Source organism: Perognathus longimembris, chromosome 11, assembly GCF_023159225.1.
Source record: "Perognathus longimembris pacificus isolate PPM17 chromosome 11, ASM2315922v1, whole genome shotgun sequence".
Taxonomy (NCBI): Eukaryota; Metazoa; Chordata; class Mammalia; order Rodentia; family Heteromyidae; genus Perognathus; species Perognathus longimembris.
Window position 1 is genome coordinate 37,502,266 of NC_063171.1, and position 19,069 is coordinate 37,521,334.

General features: G+C 37.6%; 2 protein-coding genes across 2 annotated transcripts; both read left to right on the forward strand.

Annotated features, from left to right (window-relative positions):
- Positions 1-2,600: 2,600 nt before the first annotated feature.
- On the forward strand, positions 2,601-3,542 carry LOC125359695 (olfactory receptor 10J3-like). Its single transcript, XM_048357544.1, has one exon. It carries the CDS (start codon positions 2,601-2,603, stop codon positions 3,540-3,542), a length of 942 nt encoding a protein of 313 aa, XP_048213501.1.
- A 7,155-nt stretch (positions 3,543-10,697) lies between these two features.
- Positions 10,698-11,639, forward strand: LOC125360162 (olfactory receptor 10J3-like). The gene has a single exon (XM_048358196.1). It carries the CDS (start codon positions 10,698-10,700, stop codon positions 11,637-11,639), a length of 942 nt encoding a protein of 313 aa, XP_048214153.1.
- The last annotated feature ends 7,430 nt before the right edge of the window (positions 11,640-19,069 follow it).

The window sequence follows — 19,069 nt, forward strand, 5'->3', positions numbered from 1 at the left end:
TGTACATCTGTTGTAACATAATGAAACCCCTTTGCACAATTAGATATGTTGACATAAAATAAAATAAAACACCGAACAAAAGACTGGACTAATAAGAAAGTAAGAGGAGGCACAGTTTATGGGATGGGTAGAAAGTAAAGGCAACTATTCAAGTGATTCTCAGCATCGTGAACAGAGGTAGTGTTGAAGTCTGGTAAGGTGTGAGGTTAAATCTGCCTGGTACAATATTCCAAGTTAGTCTCACTTGGAATAAGACAAAAAGTAGATGAGCCAGTTCTTTGCTTTCTCAAAGACAGGGTAGAATGAATAGAAATGATGTTAAACACAACATCTGGTCTTTTATGATAAAAAGTAACATTGTCTTTGTTTTCACAATAGGAAACACCAACCCCAGGAGTCAAGGGAACAAGCTTAATATTTATACTAACTTATGCAATTGTTCTTCATGATATCAGAGGTTAGTTTTGACAGACTCTAAGAGAAAACTATTCTTTTCTAGGCTTTCAGTAAGTATGACAGGAGATTTCAAAAACTACATGTCAAAGGCCTTGCCTGGCACTGGGGATTGAGGACTAACAGGGATAAATAGGTATCAGTCTTGAATCCTTGTCACCTTTTACTAGGGGACTATTCACTGAGTCCTTGTGATACTAACTGAAGACACACTGGGGAGGATATTGATATCGATTATAACACATCTATCTCGCCTTTCTCTATCTCCCCTTTCCATCTCGACGTAATCTTGTTCTAATTGTCACGTGCTTGTTTCTTAACCTCTTTAGTAGTTGAGGGGAGAGATAATTGATACCCAACAGCTGAAACACATTGTGTGTTCACATTTGATGAATTTGAAGATGGGCATACAACCACATAACTATCACCAAAATAAAGGTAAAGGAAGATCTACCACCTTCAAATGTTTCTTTATGTTCCTTGATATTTTGTTTCCTTTGTAGTGAGACACTTAACAAGAAATCAACCATCTCCAAAAAGTTTAAATTTATAATACAGTATTGTTGACTATAAGCATTTACATGTTGCATAGGAGAGCTGAAAAACTAATTCCTGCTGAAGAAGGAAAACCTTACAGCACTTGAATTACAATTGTCAATTTACTTTTCTCTTTCCAATGGTCAATGCCACTTACTTGTTTTGTCATTTGACTGTTTTAGGTACCTCATATGAGTGAAATCATGCACTATTTGTACTTTAGTAATTAGCATTATTCATAATTAGGTTTATCTATGATTTATAAATGGAGGAATTCCTTTCTTTAAAAGCTGTCAAACAGAACATCTATTAATCTGTCCTCTGTAGGTGCCACATTTTCTTTACCAATCTGGTCATAATCAGGCAGTTGCTTTCATAAACTTTCTATACTAAATAATGCCTTGATAAACACACATGTACATTATCAAAATGAACTCCATGAAATGGAGTGGATTTTTTCTTTTTTGTTATTTTTGTTTCCTTTTTTTGTCTTGCTTGTTTATCTGTCATTGGGAGGGCAAGGGGGGGGGCAGAGAAATGAAGGGACAAAGGGTGAGCAAATGCAGCAGTGGTACTCACTAGACACTATGATAAAAATGAACTAAACAACTTGTGAATGGGAACAGTAGGGAAAAATTGGTAGAGCACAAGGTAAAGAGTGATATTGTCCAAAATAATGTACTCTTTACCTGACTTATGAAGCTATAATCCCTTTGTACATCACCTTTATAATAACAATAATTTTTTTTTTTTTGGCCAGTCCTGGGCCTTGGACTCAGGGCCTGAGCACTGTCCCTGGCTTCTTCCCGCTCAAGGCTAGCACTCTGCCACTTGAGCCACAGCGCCGCTTCTGGCCGTTTTCTGGATATGTGGTGCTGGGGAATCGAACCTAGGGCCTCGTGTATCCGAGGCAGGCACTCTTGCCACTAGGCTATATCCCCAGCCCCTAAAATTTTTTTTTAAATATGCATGTATGGATACTACCTTAAGGTGGTAAGTACAATTCAGAAATGAAATAAGATGCTCAAAATCAGTAATTCTCAAGAAAATGCAAATCAAAACAACAGGAGGAATGTTATTTAAATTATATATAAAATTATATATATTATATACTACTATTATATATTATACTCTTATATATTGTATATAATATTATATAAATTATATACATATGTGTATGTATACATATATATTACCAGGGATACTATACATTGAAAGAATTTGAACATCATTTTAAAAAATAGCTTAAAATATAAATACAGAAATACCACATAATAGAAATTTATAGTAATTCCTTGCTATATAATCAATATACTGACATAAAGGGCTTTCCCTACACATTTCTATCTATTTTCCCTCTCATCATCATCTCTGCCTTTGATGCTAGACATCCTAAAGAAAATTCTCCAGAGTACCAAAGAAGAGAGTGGGCAAAAAGGAAGATGGAGCAATTGATCAACAGCTGAACAGTGATACTACTAGAGTCTGAAGACTTGCTCTACATGGACACGATATTTATTAAAGGCATGGTGCACCCTACTCTGTCTCAAGGTTCACACAGCACACCTGTCTTTTCTTTTCCCAGCTCCTTCAAGCCTATACCTGCCTTAATGTCAAAGCCCAACACCACTTTCATGATTGAGTTCCTCTTTGAAGGTTTCTCCAGCTTTCAGTGGCAGCAGAGGCTGGCACTCTTTATGGTTTTCCTGACATTGTACCTGCTGACTCTGTCTGGAAACGTGATTATTGTGACCATTATTCGCCTGGACCGTCACCTGCACACTCCCATGTACTTCTTCCTGAGCATGCTCTCCATCTCTGAGACCTGCTACACTGTGACCATCATTCCACGGATGCTCTTTGGCCTCCTCAGTCCTCAACAGACTATTTCTTTCCAGGACTGTGCCACCCAGCTCTTCTTCTATCTAACATTTGGTGTCAATAACTGCTTCCTGCTCACAGCCATGGGATATGATCGCTATGTAGCCATTTGTAAACCCCTAAGATATTCTGTCATTATGAGCAAAGCAGCTTGTATCCATTTAGCATTTGGGTCACTTGGGATTGGCCTGAGCATAGCCATTGTCCATGTAACATCTGTATTTAGACTGTCATTCTGTGATAAATTTGTCATCCCTCACTTCTTCTGTGATGTGAGACCCCTGCTGAAGCTGTCCTGCACAGACACCACTGTCAATGAGATTATCAATGTTGTTTTCAGTCTCTGTGTTCTTGTTCTGCCCATGTGCCTGGTGTTCATCTCCTATGTCCTCATCATCTCTACCATTCTTAAGATTGCTTCAGCTGAGGGGAGAAAGAAGGCTTTTGCTACCTGTGCCTCCCACCTCACCGTGGTCATCTTCCACTATGGCTGTGCCTCTATTGTCTACCTCAAACCTAAGTCCCAGAGTTCTGTGGGGCAAGACAGACTCATCTCAGTGACCTACACTGTCATCACCCCCCTGTTGAACCCTGTTGTCTACAGCCTGAGGAATAAGGAGGTCAAAGATGCTGTGCGCAGAGTCCTGGGACTAAAATTTCTCTCATCTTAACCAGGATTGTTTGTTCAGGCCTTCAGTTTGTACATATATTTATACAATTTATGCTAATTTTATGGTGCCTTCCATTATATAAGAAATCAAGAAATGCAAACTAGATAAATTAGGTGAGAAAACAAAGTTTCCTTTTGGAATATTCATATTTCTCTGGGTGCTGCTCTAGCACAGTGAGGAATAGGCAGACATAGGAGAAGGCAGTGGACAGGTGTGTGTGTGTGTGTGTGTGTGTGTGTGTGTGTGTGTGTGTGTCTACTACTCCCAAAGTGCACTCATACACAGTAGCAAAAAACCACATACTTCCTAAGAATGGTTTTAGTGATTTATAACAATTCAGTGTCACAAAATCCAAAAGGATTGTAAAATATCATAAGAAATAGTTCAAACACAGGTACAGATGAACTCTTCATTGTTGATGAGGGTATCAAGAGTAAATATTACAACTACTACAGTAAGTGGCAGGCCACATAAGCCTTCCTATCCAAGCCTTTTTTGTGTCCCTGTTTTGATACATGCCAAGCCTTCATTACAGCCAAGAAATTGTCAAAACTTTGGATGGAGTACCATCTTCTAAATGAATAGTTGTTCTTTCGCTCACTGGAGATATGGAATTAAATATTGGAAAGTAATAAATGTCATCTAGAGAGAACATGGAATAGGGCTGCACTTAGGTCTGATTTTCTCAGATGAGAAAGCTAAGGCTGTAAAGAGAATGTATTGATGAGTTAAATTTTTATAAAGTGACACCAAAGCATCAAGGAGGATAGAATAGAATGAACTAAGTTAAAGTAGAATGTTTTTGGTAGAGTTGACCCAAGCTCTCTGAAATGGCATTATATACATAAATGTTTTAAATTCAACTTTCATGACACTTCTTAATGAACAGAGGATTGAAGATTTACTTATAAATGTAATGTGAAATTCCTAAGCCTGTCATGGTTAATTTTCAGAAGTTTCTTGGATCCCTTTAACTCTATATCTGGTTTCAAAACAGCATTTCATCTCTGCACTTTATAAAAGGTGAAAGTAGATTTCTGGTGCAAGTAATGATCCTCTTTCTCATCTAGCCCTCCATCTGGGAACACTCATGCACACCCTGAGCCAAGCAGTTCGAATGGCATCCAGAATTTGCCAGATTTTGTGGTATGACCCTGCAGAGGCAAGATATCATTTATGAAAGTGTTTTCATATCATTGTCATGTAAATTAACCTAGGCTATTTTGCAAAAGGAAAAAAGATGAAAGAAACTGGTGTGTGGTAGCATAAAAGATATATTGCTCCAATGTACATATTTCCAGGCATGATAGTCAGTTTATATCTGTGAGGTCAGTCAAAACTCAATTCAACAACAGAGTTTCTTTGAATCCATTCCAAATGTATTGAGTCAATCACTCAATGAAGTACTATGTCCTTACTCTGAGTAAATTTAGTGGGTATTGGAATCTCCTGTTTGATTTCAACTTAAGGATCCACACGTGTAATCCCCAAGGTTCATAGAATGGGTTGAGGGTTGTCAGTATGTTTCCTTCAGGAATTGTTCTTGTAAGGAAACTGTATTCTTTCCATTCATGCTATCTTCTTCCACTAGGCTTTCTGACCATGATTCACTTGTTTCATGGTATTTCCTGACTTTGAGACAATTATAAAGAGCTCTCTGAGGTCCATGTCTCTCATGAGTGGGAACATTATACAAACATACAATGTAATGCTGAAAGCACCCTGTAATGATGTTTCTGTACTCAAGTCCATGTTTCAGTCCCTTTCTTGGGATTCCAATTATATGGTTTTAGAATCCCACTTATAGGATGGTAATTGACATAAGACAATTGAAAATTTTAAGACAGTTGACTTCTATCCATGATATACTTAGTGAAAGAAGATCAGTTGTTCACATGAACTTTAAAAATGATTTAATTTCCAGGCACTGGTAGCTTATACCTAGCTACTCAGGATGCTAAGATATGGGCATCAAGGTTCATAGCAAACCTGGACAGTAACATTTGTGAGATTCAAATCTCCAATTAACACCAAAAAGCTAGAAGTGGAATGTGGCTTAAGTGGTAGAGTGCCAGCCTTGAGCAAAGAGTTCAGAGACAACACCCAGTACCTACATTCAAGCCCCAGGACCTGCACCAAAAATAAAATTTAAAAAATTCATATTTATTGAGCTCTAGTTACCATGGTTCAACTCAGTGCAATTTTGTCTTTATAGGATAGTTCAAAAATAAAAGCTTGTATTTTTTCCCTCAGAATATACGAAGGGCTCATTTTCTTTTGTTTCTCTTCCTTAAAAAAAAACACCAAATTCATGTTATCCAACATATATCACTTTTTCTGTCATGTAGAAGTCCCAAAGTTCAATGTCATAAATTAAAGTTTTTGACCCATTTTAGTTTTCTGCCGGTGGATATCAATTTCTCCCAGGACCATTTGTTGATGAAGCTCTTTTCTTAAATGTATACATGTCAAAATTCACTTGGCTGTCATTGTGTGGATTTGTTTCTGGGTCTTCTAGTCTGTTCTAACAGTCAGACGTTGAGTCTGTTTAGTGACAATACCAACTTTTTTTTATTTCAAGCATCAGAGCATTGGGAAGTTGTTCTAGTGTGGTCATGACATCTGAGATTCATGCACACTGAAACACCACTTGGAATTGTTACTTTGAATTTTCCACACATGAAGACACATTCCCCAAGGTCTTAAACTTCCCTCCCGTGACCCTGGAGAAATGGACAGAAAATATGGCTGATCTTGGCAAAACCAAAGCCAACCCTAAGAAGGAAAATTAGCCTTTATACCCCAGAGATCGTTCCCATTACCTTAGCCAACTCCTACTCCCAGGTGTTACTCTGTAACTCTCAGGATTGGCAAAGGAACTGCCTCAGTAACAAGGTCTCCAGGCACTCTGTTGTTTGGATTGTGTCTTCTTCCATTAATCATTTGGGAGTGGTAAGTAGTATTTGGGAAGCAGATGACTAGCATTTGGAACGGAAGTTTGTTACCTTATTAAGAATACCTAATTCCCAGTGACTGCTCTGTGTCTCAGAAGTTTCTTTCAGGAGGTAGATGATGAAAATTCAGAAGAATTATGCAGTTCATGTCCTTCATTTTGGTCATGGACACAGGAAGACTGAGATAGTCATTATTCCCTTTCCATCTAAACAGTAAGTTTAATGCATGGTATTCTGGATGGTATCTTGACTAGGTAATTCCTAATAAACCATGGCTCTGCTTAGGAAGTTTAGTGATGTGAGAGAAGAAAAGTCATGACCTCTTTAGGAAAATATCAGTGTTCTACAATGTGATCTACAATGAAGCATTTGTTTGGCTTTAAATAATTTTCAATGGGTTTGGAATATTCTTGTAAACATAACTATTAGTAATATATGCAGCCAAACATCTGGGATAGTGCACAAGACTCAAGCTTCAGTTCAACTTTCTATAAGATACAGGAAACATGATATCATTTCTTCATATGTCAGGACAGGAGGACTTACTAGAACATACTACCAGCTTTCACATAGACAGTGAGAATCTTTAATAGAAGAATTATTCTCTCATCGAAAAGAATATGACCTTTAAAAATCTGGAAAACCATCTTATTGTATGTATGACATTAAATTATGCTGATGATGTAATTTCATTAATTGAATAGTGAGAAATCATGTTCCTAATTTATAAGAGTTCTAGTAACATGAAGTTTAAAAAAAGAATCTGGAAAAGTAGGTAATTGAGTTGGATAATATGAAAACAAGAAGTATAAAATGCTTAAAAAGCCTATAATTGTGTCTTTACTAAAGTCTGTTAAGGAATTTAAACACCATGTGTACAGGACCATCTCTACCATTTTTCTTTCCCTAGCACTATTGCGATACTTAAACATCTTAACTACTGAACAAATTAGACAGTAGAAGAAACTGATTTTCATGATAAAATACATTTTCTGGATAAAAGTCTATAAATTTTTGAGTTAAGCCAAAATAAAGGATAAGTGAAAAATAGTGAAATTACATGGTTATTTTCAGTTTCTAGGGAAAAGCATAATTTGTACATTCATTTAGTATTAAACCAAGGACAGATCTTGTTTTGCTTTGTGTTCCATTTATTAGAATGAACATAAAGGTAATAAAAACTTCAAACTTAAATCATGTGATTATTTTTGCATTTTGTTTATCTTTACATTCTCTATTGTTTTTCTCTTTTCTTTCCTTGCTTACCTTCATTTCCTAGAACCTACATGAACAAACTTGTTCTTGGCACTCATTTGGATGTCTCACTCTACTTTATACCCTTTACTGTTTACTGTCTTGGAATTTTCCACCTGGTGGTACAGGCAAAATATTTTTAAGGTTTTATAATATTCTGCTGAATAATACTTTGAATGAGGAAGCTAAACAGATAAGTCTTCTGGTCAATAGACTAGAATTAGGTCTTAAAAAACAATCTAATTTCAGTGTATCGACGTGCAATGAAACTGTGAGCTGACATTAGTGGGCCCAAGCCATCAAGGGACCTGGACATCACTTTAGATTTTTCCTAGCTAGTGTAATTAGGTGAGCATTTCTGATCCAAAGAAGCAGAAGATGTGGATCATTGCTATGATATGGATTAGGATAAAACAAACATATTCTGCCTAATCTTCACCTAGTGTTGGATAGCATTGCAGCAGGGTATAATCCAACCAAAGCACATGCATCAACCATACAGTTCAAAGCTCTCAAAGAGCATGAAAAGGGCCATATGAGAACAGGGACAGGAGTGGCAAAATCCAAAGTCACATTTAGTAGATATTCGAAGGATTGTTTACAAATCCAGGATTGTTTCGTTGAATTCCCCATTTCCAGTCTGACTCTTTTATTACAAATTGAAACTGACTCACTTATGAAAAATAAAAAAGGAGTAACAAGTAATAAATATATTATTCATTAAGTATTTCTTTTGTCATGGTTCAGGTCACATATTTCAAATGCATTGTCCCATTTATCTTCATGACAATTTCACATGTTACTAAAACCAGTTTACAAATTAATTTGAATATTGTACTTAAATATTTGGAGAGGTAGTTAAGAAATTTATGAAGCAGTACTTGACAAACAAAGAGATATTTGAACATAATGGTAACATTCAAAGGGAAATCATAGAGTATGGCCAACTAAAGTAAGGAAAATCAATTAGGGGGCAATCACAGTGTAACAGAGGCGTGATGTTAGGTATAGAATTTGGGTGTTGGTAAAATGTATAAAGAAAACAGGACTTTTTTCTTTGCAAAACTTGGCTTATCTTACCAAGAATCATGATCTCCAGTTTTATCAACTTTCCTTCAAATAACTTAATAATTCACCTTCTTTTATGTTTTTACCATATTTTTTCTAATTATTGATGGCTTAGGCCATAAAATGATTCCATATCAAATATAGTTTGAATAGTGCTAGTATAATCACGGGTGTATCTCTCTTCTATGTGACTTGAATTCTAAGAGTTTCACAGCAGGATCATATGGTAGGTCTATTTTCAGTTTTTTGAGAACCATCACACGGACTTTGATAGTGGTTCAAATGTGGAATCTAGTTTCAAAAACAGTAACAGTATGGCATGTTTGTAAGAGAGACTATTTTGGGAAGAAACCACTTGGTGGGGAAAGAGAAAGAAGAGAATGACTGGAAGTTGGATATTATATATATATATAGTATGAAAATAGTGTATATTATATATATAGTATGAAAATAGTGTAATGGAAATCATCAAAACCTGATTAAATGGGAGTTGAGATGAGGAAGAGGTGTTAAGAAATAATAACACAAATGGAGGGAATTTGGTGAAAGCACGTGACTTATAAACACAGCAATGAATCCTCTTTTTATTTTTTTTACAATTACTTATTCTAAAAATGCAAAAGGTAAAAAGTTAACTTCAGAAAAAGGGAAACGCTTGGAGGAGACACTTCCTTTGAGGTAGACAAAAAGGAAAAGAAAGATATACCACTGATTCTTAGATTTATAAATGGAGGTAATGGTGGAAACCTACTTAAGATACAAGGTGAAATCTGCCTAACAGAGGCTCTTAGACAGGTTTATTGGAGTAAGAGAATGAGGAGCCAACCACTTTCTATTGCTAACCCAGCATAGAATACACAGAAATGAAGTAAACCACACAAGTAATCTTTCCTGAGAAAATAAAATTTCTCTTTGCTATCACTAGAAAAAAGCAGAGCCTACTTGAATAAACATCATCAGGCTCAATACAGTTCCTTTCTTCCTGTGGTGGGAGTCAAGTAGATAAGCTAAATAACTATACTGCCTTAGCCAATTATTTTGCATCATACTGGAGGACAGTTCTGACATGGTCCATAAGGAGACTCACAGGAGAAGTGCTCTCTTTTCTAGTCTTTCAAGATGACAGTGGACAATGGGTGCTAGGCTCAGGAAGTGGAAAACTATGATTCCAGGAGGGGACATGTAGGACAATGGGCATTGAATAGTGCTGTAGAGTAGAAAGGATATCAGCTTTAGACACCTATTCTCTTTATTAGGTCATGGTTTATTCAGTCCATCAGGTACTAATTCAAGATATGTTGAGGAGGACCAAAGGCATAGTGGCAAATTCAACATGAATTTGTAAGTGCCACTTTGAGATTCTGACTTCAATTCAGGTATGGAATAGGATTCTCAATATCATTATTTCTCAGGGAAATACCAATAAAAACAAAATGGAATAACTGTCAACAGTTGGATGGACATTATTTTTATAAAAGTATTAAAAAGAGATAAATGTTGGAAGGTTTGGAGCACTGCTTTTAAGATACCTTAAATATAAAGGTACAACTAAAATATAAGCTAGATATTACAGTTTCTTGTCTCATAATCAATACTTGGAATCAGGTAACCATTTCCATTTCTTTCAACTTATTTCTACTTTCTCTCTTACATACATCTCAATCCTAAATATCTTAAAGTGATGTCTACTGTACCAAGAAGTGAATGGGCAAAAAGGAAGACTGAGTAAATGATCAACAGCTGGCCACTGATTTCCTGGAGGCTGGAAACCTGGTTTGGATAAAGACAATCTGGACCACTCTACTTTGTTTCATGGTTCACACAACACACCTGTTATTGTTTTCCTTTTTCCAGATTCATCAAACATATCCCTGCCACAATGCCAAAGCCCAATTCCACTTTCGTGACTGAGTTCCTCTTTGAAGGTTTCTCCAGCTTTCAGTGGCAGCACAGGTTGACCTTCTTTGTGGTATTCCTGACATTGTACCTGCTGACTCTGTCTGGAAACGTGATTATTGTGACCATTATTCACCTGGATCGTCACCTGCACACTCCCATGTATTTCTTTCTGGGCATGCTCTCCATCTCTGAGACCTGCTACACTGTGACCATCATTCCACGGATGCTCTTTGGCCTCCTCAGCCCTCAACAGACTATTTCTTTCCAGGACTGTGCCACCCAGCTCTTCTTCTATCTGACATTTGGCATCAACAACTGCTTCCTGCTCACAGCCATGGGATATGATCGCTATGTGGCCATCTGCAACCCCCTAAGATATTCAGTCATCATGGGTAAGACAGCCTGTGTCTACTTGGCATCTGGGTCACTGGGAATTGGCCTAGGCATAGCCATTGTCCAGGTAACTTCTGTATTTGGTCTGCCCTTTTGTGAGGGCTTTGTCATTTCCCACTTCCTCTGTGATGTGAGACCCCTGCTGAAGCTGTCCTGCACAGACACCACAGTTAATGAGATCATCACTTTGATTCTCAGTCTCTGTGCTCTTGTTCTACCCATGTGCCTGGTGTTCATCTCCTATGTCCTCATCATCTCCACTATCCTTAAGATTGCTTCAGCTGAAGGGAGAAAGAAGGCCTTTGCCACCTGTGCCTCCCACCTCACCGTGGTCATCATCCACTATGGCTGTGCCTCTATTGTCTACCTCAAACCTAAGTCCCAGAGTTCCGTGGGGCAGGACAGACTCATCTCAGTGACCTACACTGTCATCACCCCCCTGTTGAACCCTGTTGTCTACAGCCTGAGGAATAAGGAGGTCAAAGATGCTGTGCGCAGAGTCCTGGGGCTACAAATCACCTCACCTTAATCAGGATTGTTCAGTCATTTTTATGAGTTTCAAGATATGTGTTGAACTCATGCTAATTCTATGCTACCTTTAATTATGAGGCCAAGAAGAGCAGACTGGTTAAAATGAGTGTGAAAGAAGAATCTTCCTTTGGGAATAATTCTACTTCTCTGGATTCTCTCAGGAGCAGTGACAAAACAGATAGGTACACACAGCAGAAAGCAGTGAATAGCTGTACATTGCTATGCTAATTATTTTCAAATGCACACATCCAAATTTGCACAAAGCTATACACATTGTGAGAATACTTTCAGGTATGTCACACACATTGTGAGAATACTTTTAAGTATTTAAACAATTATGATGGCACACACATCCTAATTGGGTTATTGGACCCATCATAATTAATACTTTTGAATACTCCTGGGGAAGAAATCTTTTCTTGTTGAGAGAGTTGGAGTAAATTTTGCAACTGTTCTATTAAGTGAGGAACTCCATATGCCTCTCTACTCAAGGCTTTCTTGTGTTCTTGTTTTGATACTTACCAAAATTGCACCATGACCAAGAAATCAACATATTGGAGTTATATCTCTGGGTGGATACATCTTCCCTAACTGCCTAGAAGTATGGAGTCAAATGTTTGAAAAGCAATCAGCATCAGCTATACCTGCGGTTCAGTTGAGCCATCCCCAGTTCTCAGATGTCCAATTCGGAAAACTCAAACTGAAAGAGAATGGACTGAAAAGTTGAATAAAATTTTTTTCACCACAGCATTAAAATGGATAGAGGCCAGAAGAGGCCATGGAAAAGCAGAACAGCTTTTGTAGGTAAACCTAGGTTCTCTGAAACACTGGTACACACATAAGCATTTCAAGTTTTATAATGCTTATTAATGAACAAAAGAAGATTCACTTGTCAGTTTATCAGGAAACTCTGAAGCCTGCTGTGGTTAATTTTCAGAAGTTTTTCTTTAAATCTGAAAGCATTTCATGTCTTCCTCTCATAGAAGGGGGAAGTAGACACCTGGTACAAGGGACGATCATAATTCTCATCCGCCCCTCCACTCTAGGGAATACTCAGGCACACTTTGAGTCAGACAATACATCCAAAACCCTCTTGATCCTGTCACATAACAGAGGCATGACATCATTGTGAAAGTGTCATCAAATCATCAGTATGTAAATTACCATAAGTTGTTTTGGAAAAAATGGGGGGGGGGTGCACAATGGCATGGGAATTAGGATCCAGATTAATAGATAGCTTTGTTTAAGGTTCAAGATTTTCAGAAATGAAAGCTTCCAGATTTCTAGAAATGATGTCAATCCATTTCTGTGAGGAAATTCAAAATACAACTCAAGAGTATTTTTCTCAGAAGTTCCTTTGAGTCCTCTTCAAAGATGTTGGATAAATAAATTCCTGGTGGTTCAACGAAACACTGTGTGTCCTCCCTGCAGATGAGTTTGGTGGGGACTGTCCACTGCCATATAAGCTCTTCAGGATCCACACACATGTTCACCCAGGGGCTAGGAGAACCAGGGATCTCAGTGAGTCTTCTTCAGGACTTCTTTCTAGTGTAGCTATTTTCTTCATTTTCATACTCTCTTTCTCTAGGATAGTTGGCTGCCAGTGATTTGTCTTTTTTGGTGTATTTGCTGTCTTCAGACAAATATGAAGAGCTCTGAGGGCCGCATCTCTCGTGTGAGGCTTCTGAGGAACATGCTATGACTGCCTCTCATTACAGCTGGTTTTCCCACCTGCTTCCCTTCTTCATGCACAGGTGTAATGCCAAAAGCACTTCATAATAATGTTTTCATACTCAAGTCTGTGTCTCAGTCCCTTTCTTGAGTTCCTGGTCTGTACAGTTTGAGAGCTTTATAGATAAAACAATAATTAACATAAGACAATTGATTAAATGTTTATTATATACATTCTGAGTAAGAACGTAAGGCCTTCACTATTTGAGTTTTAAAAATGATTTAGTTAGTGGCTGGGGATATGGCCTAGTGGCAAGAGTGCCTGCCTCATATACATGAGGCCCTGGGTTCGATTCCCCAGCACCACATATACAGAAAATGGCCAGAAGTGGCGCTGTGGCTCAAGTGGCAGAGTGCTAGCCTTGAACAAAAAGAAGCCAGGACAGTGCTCAGGCCCTGAGTCCAAGCCCCAGGACTGACCAAAAAATAAAAAAAAATGATTTAGTTAGGTTTATTGAGCTATTTTTAGTGTGACTCAATTTAATTGTAAGGAACACAGGTTCTTTTTCTTAAGAAAAGTATATTTTCTCAGAATTCATAAAAAAAAGTCTTTCTTTCTGGTCTTTATTTCTTTTCCAGTACTTGACATTGAACCCGAACTTTGCACGGGGTAGGCAAGTTTCCTACCACTAGGTTAGACTGTCAGTGCAAGAGGTCATTTGTTTGTTTGTCTACTGAAGGTTGTCATGAGTAGTTTCGCTCGGATGCCATCCAGTACTACTGTACTGCAAAGACTTTTGCCCACTATGTTGTAGACCAGCCATAAAAATAGACTGCAAGTTGGCCTCTGCCTGTCCAATTTTCAAGAAAGAAAAGGGAAAATTAAAAATGATAGTGAGGGGCTTGGAAAAATGGCCTAGTGGCAAGGGTGCTTGCCTGATATATATATGAAGCCCTATGTTCGATTTCTCAGCACCACATATATAGGGAAAAACAAAACAAAACCCAAAAAGGGCCAGAAGTGGTGTTGTGGCTCAAGTTGGCAGAGTGCTAGCCTTGAGTAAAAAGAAGCCAGGGACAGTGCTCAGGCCCTGAGTTCAAGCCCCAGGACTGGCAAAACACACACACACACACAAAAAAAAAAAAAAAAAAAAAAAAAAAAAAAAACCACATGACAGTGATTCAGGAAACAGGCATGTAAACAGTAAAAGGTTTACATGGGAATGTTGGATGGTTGTTGAGGTCCTATAGGAGATATGGACTAGGTAAGTCACTATGTAGACCAGGACAAATGACCTAGGGGCAAAAGAGAGCTCCACTCTCCGGGTGTATTAAAGGGACCACAGGGCAGGGGACTCTTCTTTGCACAGGAGGGATTCACTTGTAATATCATACTTGTGGTCTAGGGCTCATCACTTACTACTGAATGAGAAGTGGGACTAAGCATAGCCTTTCTTAATGATTCAGTCTCCAAACATGCATACCAGGTCAATGTTTGCCCTGAGTCTCCTGGAGGCAGCATGTGGAATTTGTGTCTCTCATTGGACACAGGCCTTTGTCTTTCATTGGACACTGGCCTTTGTCTTGATTTTCAGAAAACCCACGACTAACTAATGGGAACTCACAAGCACTTGTAGTGGCTAGTATGGAGGAGTCAAGAGCCTTGATATTCCAGCCTAAACCAGAATATGCAAATAATTCAAAAGTGTCAAATGAGGCTAAATGAGTGGATCAAAGATGACTTTATTTTCATTGTCTTTATAATATACTCCTCTGGCATAGATAGAAAATGTTATGCACATACACACATATTGTAATAAGGACTTATTTATGAATGGCAAACCCTGTAGATCTACACAATACTGGGTCATATTTGTGCGTCCCATGTTCTGACTGGAATAGAAAATAATAGACTATGAATGACAATCAAAATGCAAAGAGGAAAAAAGCAAAGGTAGACACAAGTCTGAAACTAACTTGGAATTTAGATACACAGAAGAGCACACCAAAGGCAGCAAACAGTATGTGCAGCACGCAGTACAGTAGGTGCTACCACTGCTTGAGGGAAGACTGCTGAGCATCTGTGCCTGGATCAGCATGGACAGTGTAATGAGTGACCCCTGTCAGCACTGAAGGGAGCCCAGAGGCCACCTTGTACAACCCCCTTTTTATTCTATTCATAAAGGATAAATAGAATCTCAGAGCCTGGCAAGTAATCTAACCTAATCCTGCAGCTAGTTAGTAGCGGTTAATGGAGTGACAAACTCTTACATATTTTTAGACTATAGATACATATTAAAATCTATTTTAGCTGTGAAAAATGAGGTAGAGTCCATTTAAGGAAGATTACTTGGCAAGGCTGAAACCTGGGGCCAAATTGGAGTAAAAAGTCCCAAATAAATATAGATATGAGGTGACTAGAGCATATATCAAATTAAAATTATAAAAGTTCATGCAACAGAATTCAGCAACAGAACTAATAAACTGTTATTTTCAAAAAGTTACACAAGAAGGTGGAAATTTAATATAGCCATTTGTATGTACAATGCATCTTAATTAGAGTCATCCCTTCCAACTTCTTCCCACGCCACCACCTATTCAATCCCTCACCCATCTCATCAAGCGTCCAGGTTCCATTTTCACATATTTATTTACATTGGGGTGTATGACTGTATTTATCTGACAATTCTTTCTATTCATCCAGCCCCAACCCCTTTTCATTAGTCTACACACACACACACACACACACACACACACACACACACACACACACACAGAGAGAGAGAGAGAGAGAGAGAGAGAGAGACAGAGGAGAGAGAAAGAAGACATGTTTCAGTTTCCTAATATTTAATATTTATATACTTAAACTGTCTATTAATTGGCATCTATAAAGCATCTGGGCTGTTTACATAATAACTTGGTTATAGTGAATAGTTCTTCGTGTGTGTCGTAATGCAGGTCACTTTATTGTGTCCAGACTTGCAGTCTTTCAGATAAATTTCTAGAAGTGATATCACTGAATCCTAACGTAGTTAGTTCTATTTTTACTTTTGAAAAATTCCATACTAACTTATTTAGTGGTTGCACTAATTCACATGCTGCCAGTGGTCTGCAACCAGCATTTGCTGGTATGCCTATTCCTGATTATGTCTATCCTAACTAGAGTGAGGCTATTCTAACTATTTTAACTAGTTGTTCTCATTTGTATTTCCTTTATGGCTAAGGATGTTGAACATTTCTTTGTGTATTATTGGCCATCTGTAGTTTTTCCTCTGAGAAATGTCTGTTTACCTCCTTTGCTCACATATGAGTACTCTCTGCTGAGTAAATTTTTGATTTTTTGATTTTTTGATTTTTTTTTATTATCTTTAAGTAGTTGTACAAAGGAGGTGCTACTGAACAAAGTCATTATGGATCCATACATCTTGTTCAGTTTTGCCCCTTCAACATTCTCACCCCCTTTCACTCACCCCTTCGCTATTTCTCTGAATTTTGTGGTATATACAATAGCTGACTGCATTTCCCTCCCCCATGTATCTACCCCACTTCTCCTTTACTCTCCCCTTGCAAGTACCCATTTCCTGGTTATTTTGTTGGGCTTTGACTTCATCTTTCTAAAAAATTACATTATTTGAGCTCTCCATCCAGTCAGCTATATTTCAGTTAATCCATTTGTAACTATTTCAATATCACCCAATTTGTTTACTTACAGATTTATAGGTACATTCTATCTACCACAAATGAGGAAAACCATGCAACCTGTGTTTCTCTGGGTCTGACTTATGTAGCTTAATATACTTTTTCCAAGCCTTCCTATTTTCTTACAAATGGTACAATATCATTCTTTCTGATGGATGAGTAAAATTCAATTGTGTATATATACCATATTTTCTTGATGCATTCATCCATTGAGGTGCATCTGGGCTTATTCCATATCTCAGCTGCGGTGAATAGTGCTGCAGTGAATAGTGCTGCAATGAACATGGTTTTGCTGGTAATTTACTGTAACCTTGTTTGTGATCTATTGGATGAATGTTCAGGAGTGGAATTGTTGGGATGTAGTGTAGTTCCGAGTTTAGTTTTTGGAAGAACCTCCATACTGCTTTCCAGAGTAGTTTAACAAGCCTATATTCCTATGAACAGTGTATTAATGTTCTCTTTTGACTGCATCCTTGTCAGCATTTGTTATTTTTTTTCTTGATAATGTCCATTCTAATGGGGGTCAGGTGGAATCTGAGTGTTGTTTTGATTTGCATTGCCTTTATGGCTACAGATGTTGAGCATTTCTCCATATATTTACTTCTTCTAAGAAGTTTCTCTTTAAGCCATTAGACTATTTATTAATTGGATTGGTTTTTTTGTCCAGGTTTTAATTTTTGAGGTTTTAATTTTTTGAGCTTTAAGTATATTCTGAATAGGAGATACTTGTCTGATACATAGCTGGTTAAAAAATGTCTTCTCCCATTCTGTAGGGTTTCTTTTTATCTTGTTGTTTATGTCTTTTGCTGTGCAGAAACTTTTAACTTTGATGCGATCCCATTTATCAAAATTTCCTTTGATTTATTATGTTTCTGGATGTTTACTTAGAAAGTTTTGACCTGTGCCCAAGAGCTGTAGTGTGTTCCCTAGGTAGACACTCCTATATATTCTGGTATTTGGCTCTTTGTTGGATATATGTGTGTGTATGTGTATGTGTGTGTACATACACATGTGTATATATACATATATATGCCAAATATATCCTCCCCCCATCCTGTTGGTTGACAATTTAGCCAAATGAGTACATGTTTTTGCTATGCAGAAGCTTTGCCACACGATGCAATTCCTGGACTCTATTTTTTGAGTGACTAGAGTTCTATTCAGAAAGTTATTTCTTGGACTCATAAATTCTAGTATTTTTCCCTACTGTGTCATGTAGAGGTCTCAGTTTCAAATCTTAAATTAAAACCTTTGATCCACTTTGAATGTCATTGACACAAGGTGAAACTTAGGGTTGCAATTTCAATCTTCTGCATTTGGACAACCAGTTCACCCAGAACCATTTGTTAAACAGGTTATCTTTTCTTGAGCTATTCCATCAAAAACCAGTTAGCTACAGTTGTGTGCAGTTATTTCTATGTAATCTTATCTATTTCAGTGGTCTTCAAGACTTTTGTACTAGTGCCAAATTGTTTCTCTTACTGTAATTTTATAATATAATTTAAAGTCTAGTAGTATGATACTTCCAGGAGGTTTTTTTCCTCTCCCTCAAGATTTCTTGTGTATTCGTGGCTTATTGCGCTTCCATACAAATTTTGAGATGGCTTTTCTTTTCTCTGTTTGAAGAATGGCATTGGGTTTTTGATGGAATTTTAGAAAATTAGAGCCACAGCACCAGTTCCAGCTTTTTCTGAATAGTTTATTGGAGGTAAAAATTTCATGGCCTTTCCCACCTGGGTTGGCTTCAATCTGCAATCCTCAAATCACAGCCTTCTTAGTAGCTGGGATCACAGGTGTGAACTACCAGCCCCTGGCATGACAAGAGAATTGAAACTACTTCAAGCACCAGATAATAGAAAGATTGCCCTTGTGTGTTCATGAGGACAGAGGATCATGCTTACTGAAATTCTGCATGGTGACTATTACTTCTAACTTCTCAAACATAAAGATATGTTTCACAAGGTGTCTAAAAATCCCCTCCTTTGACATTAGAGAAATGGATGAAAATATGGCATGGGTTCTAGCAGGACAAAAGTCAACCCTAAGAAGAAAACTTAG

What these genes read in the sequence shown, in the direction of transcription:
- LOC125359695 (XM_048357544.1), top strand. Translation starts at nt 2,601, where the DNA reads ATGTCAAAGCCCAACACCACTTTCATGATTGAGTTCCTCTTTGAAGGT.
- LOC125360162 (XM_048358196.1), top strand. Translation starts at nt 10,698, where the DNA reads ATGCCAAAGCCCAATTCCACTTTCGTGACTGAGTTCCTCTTTGAAGGT.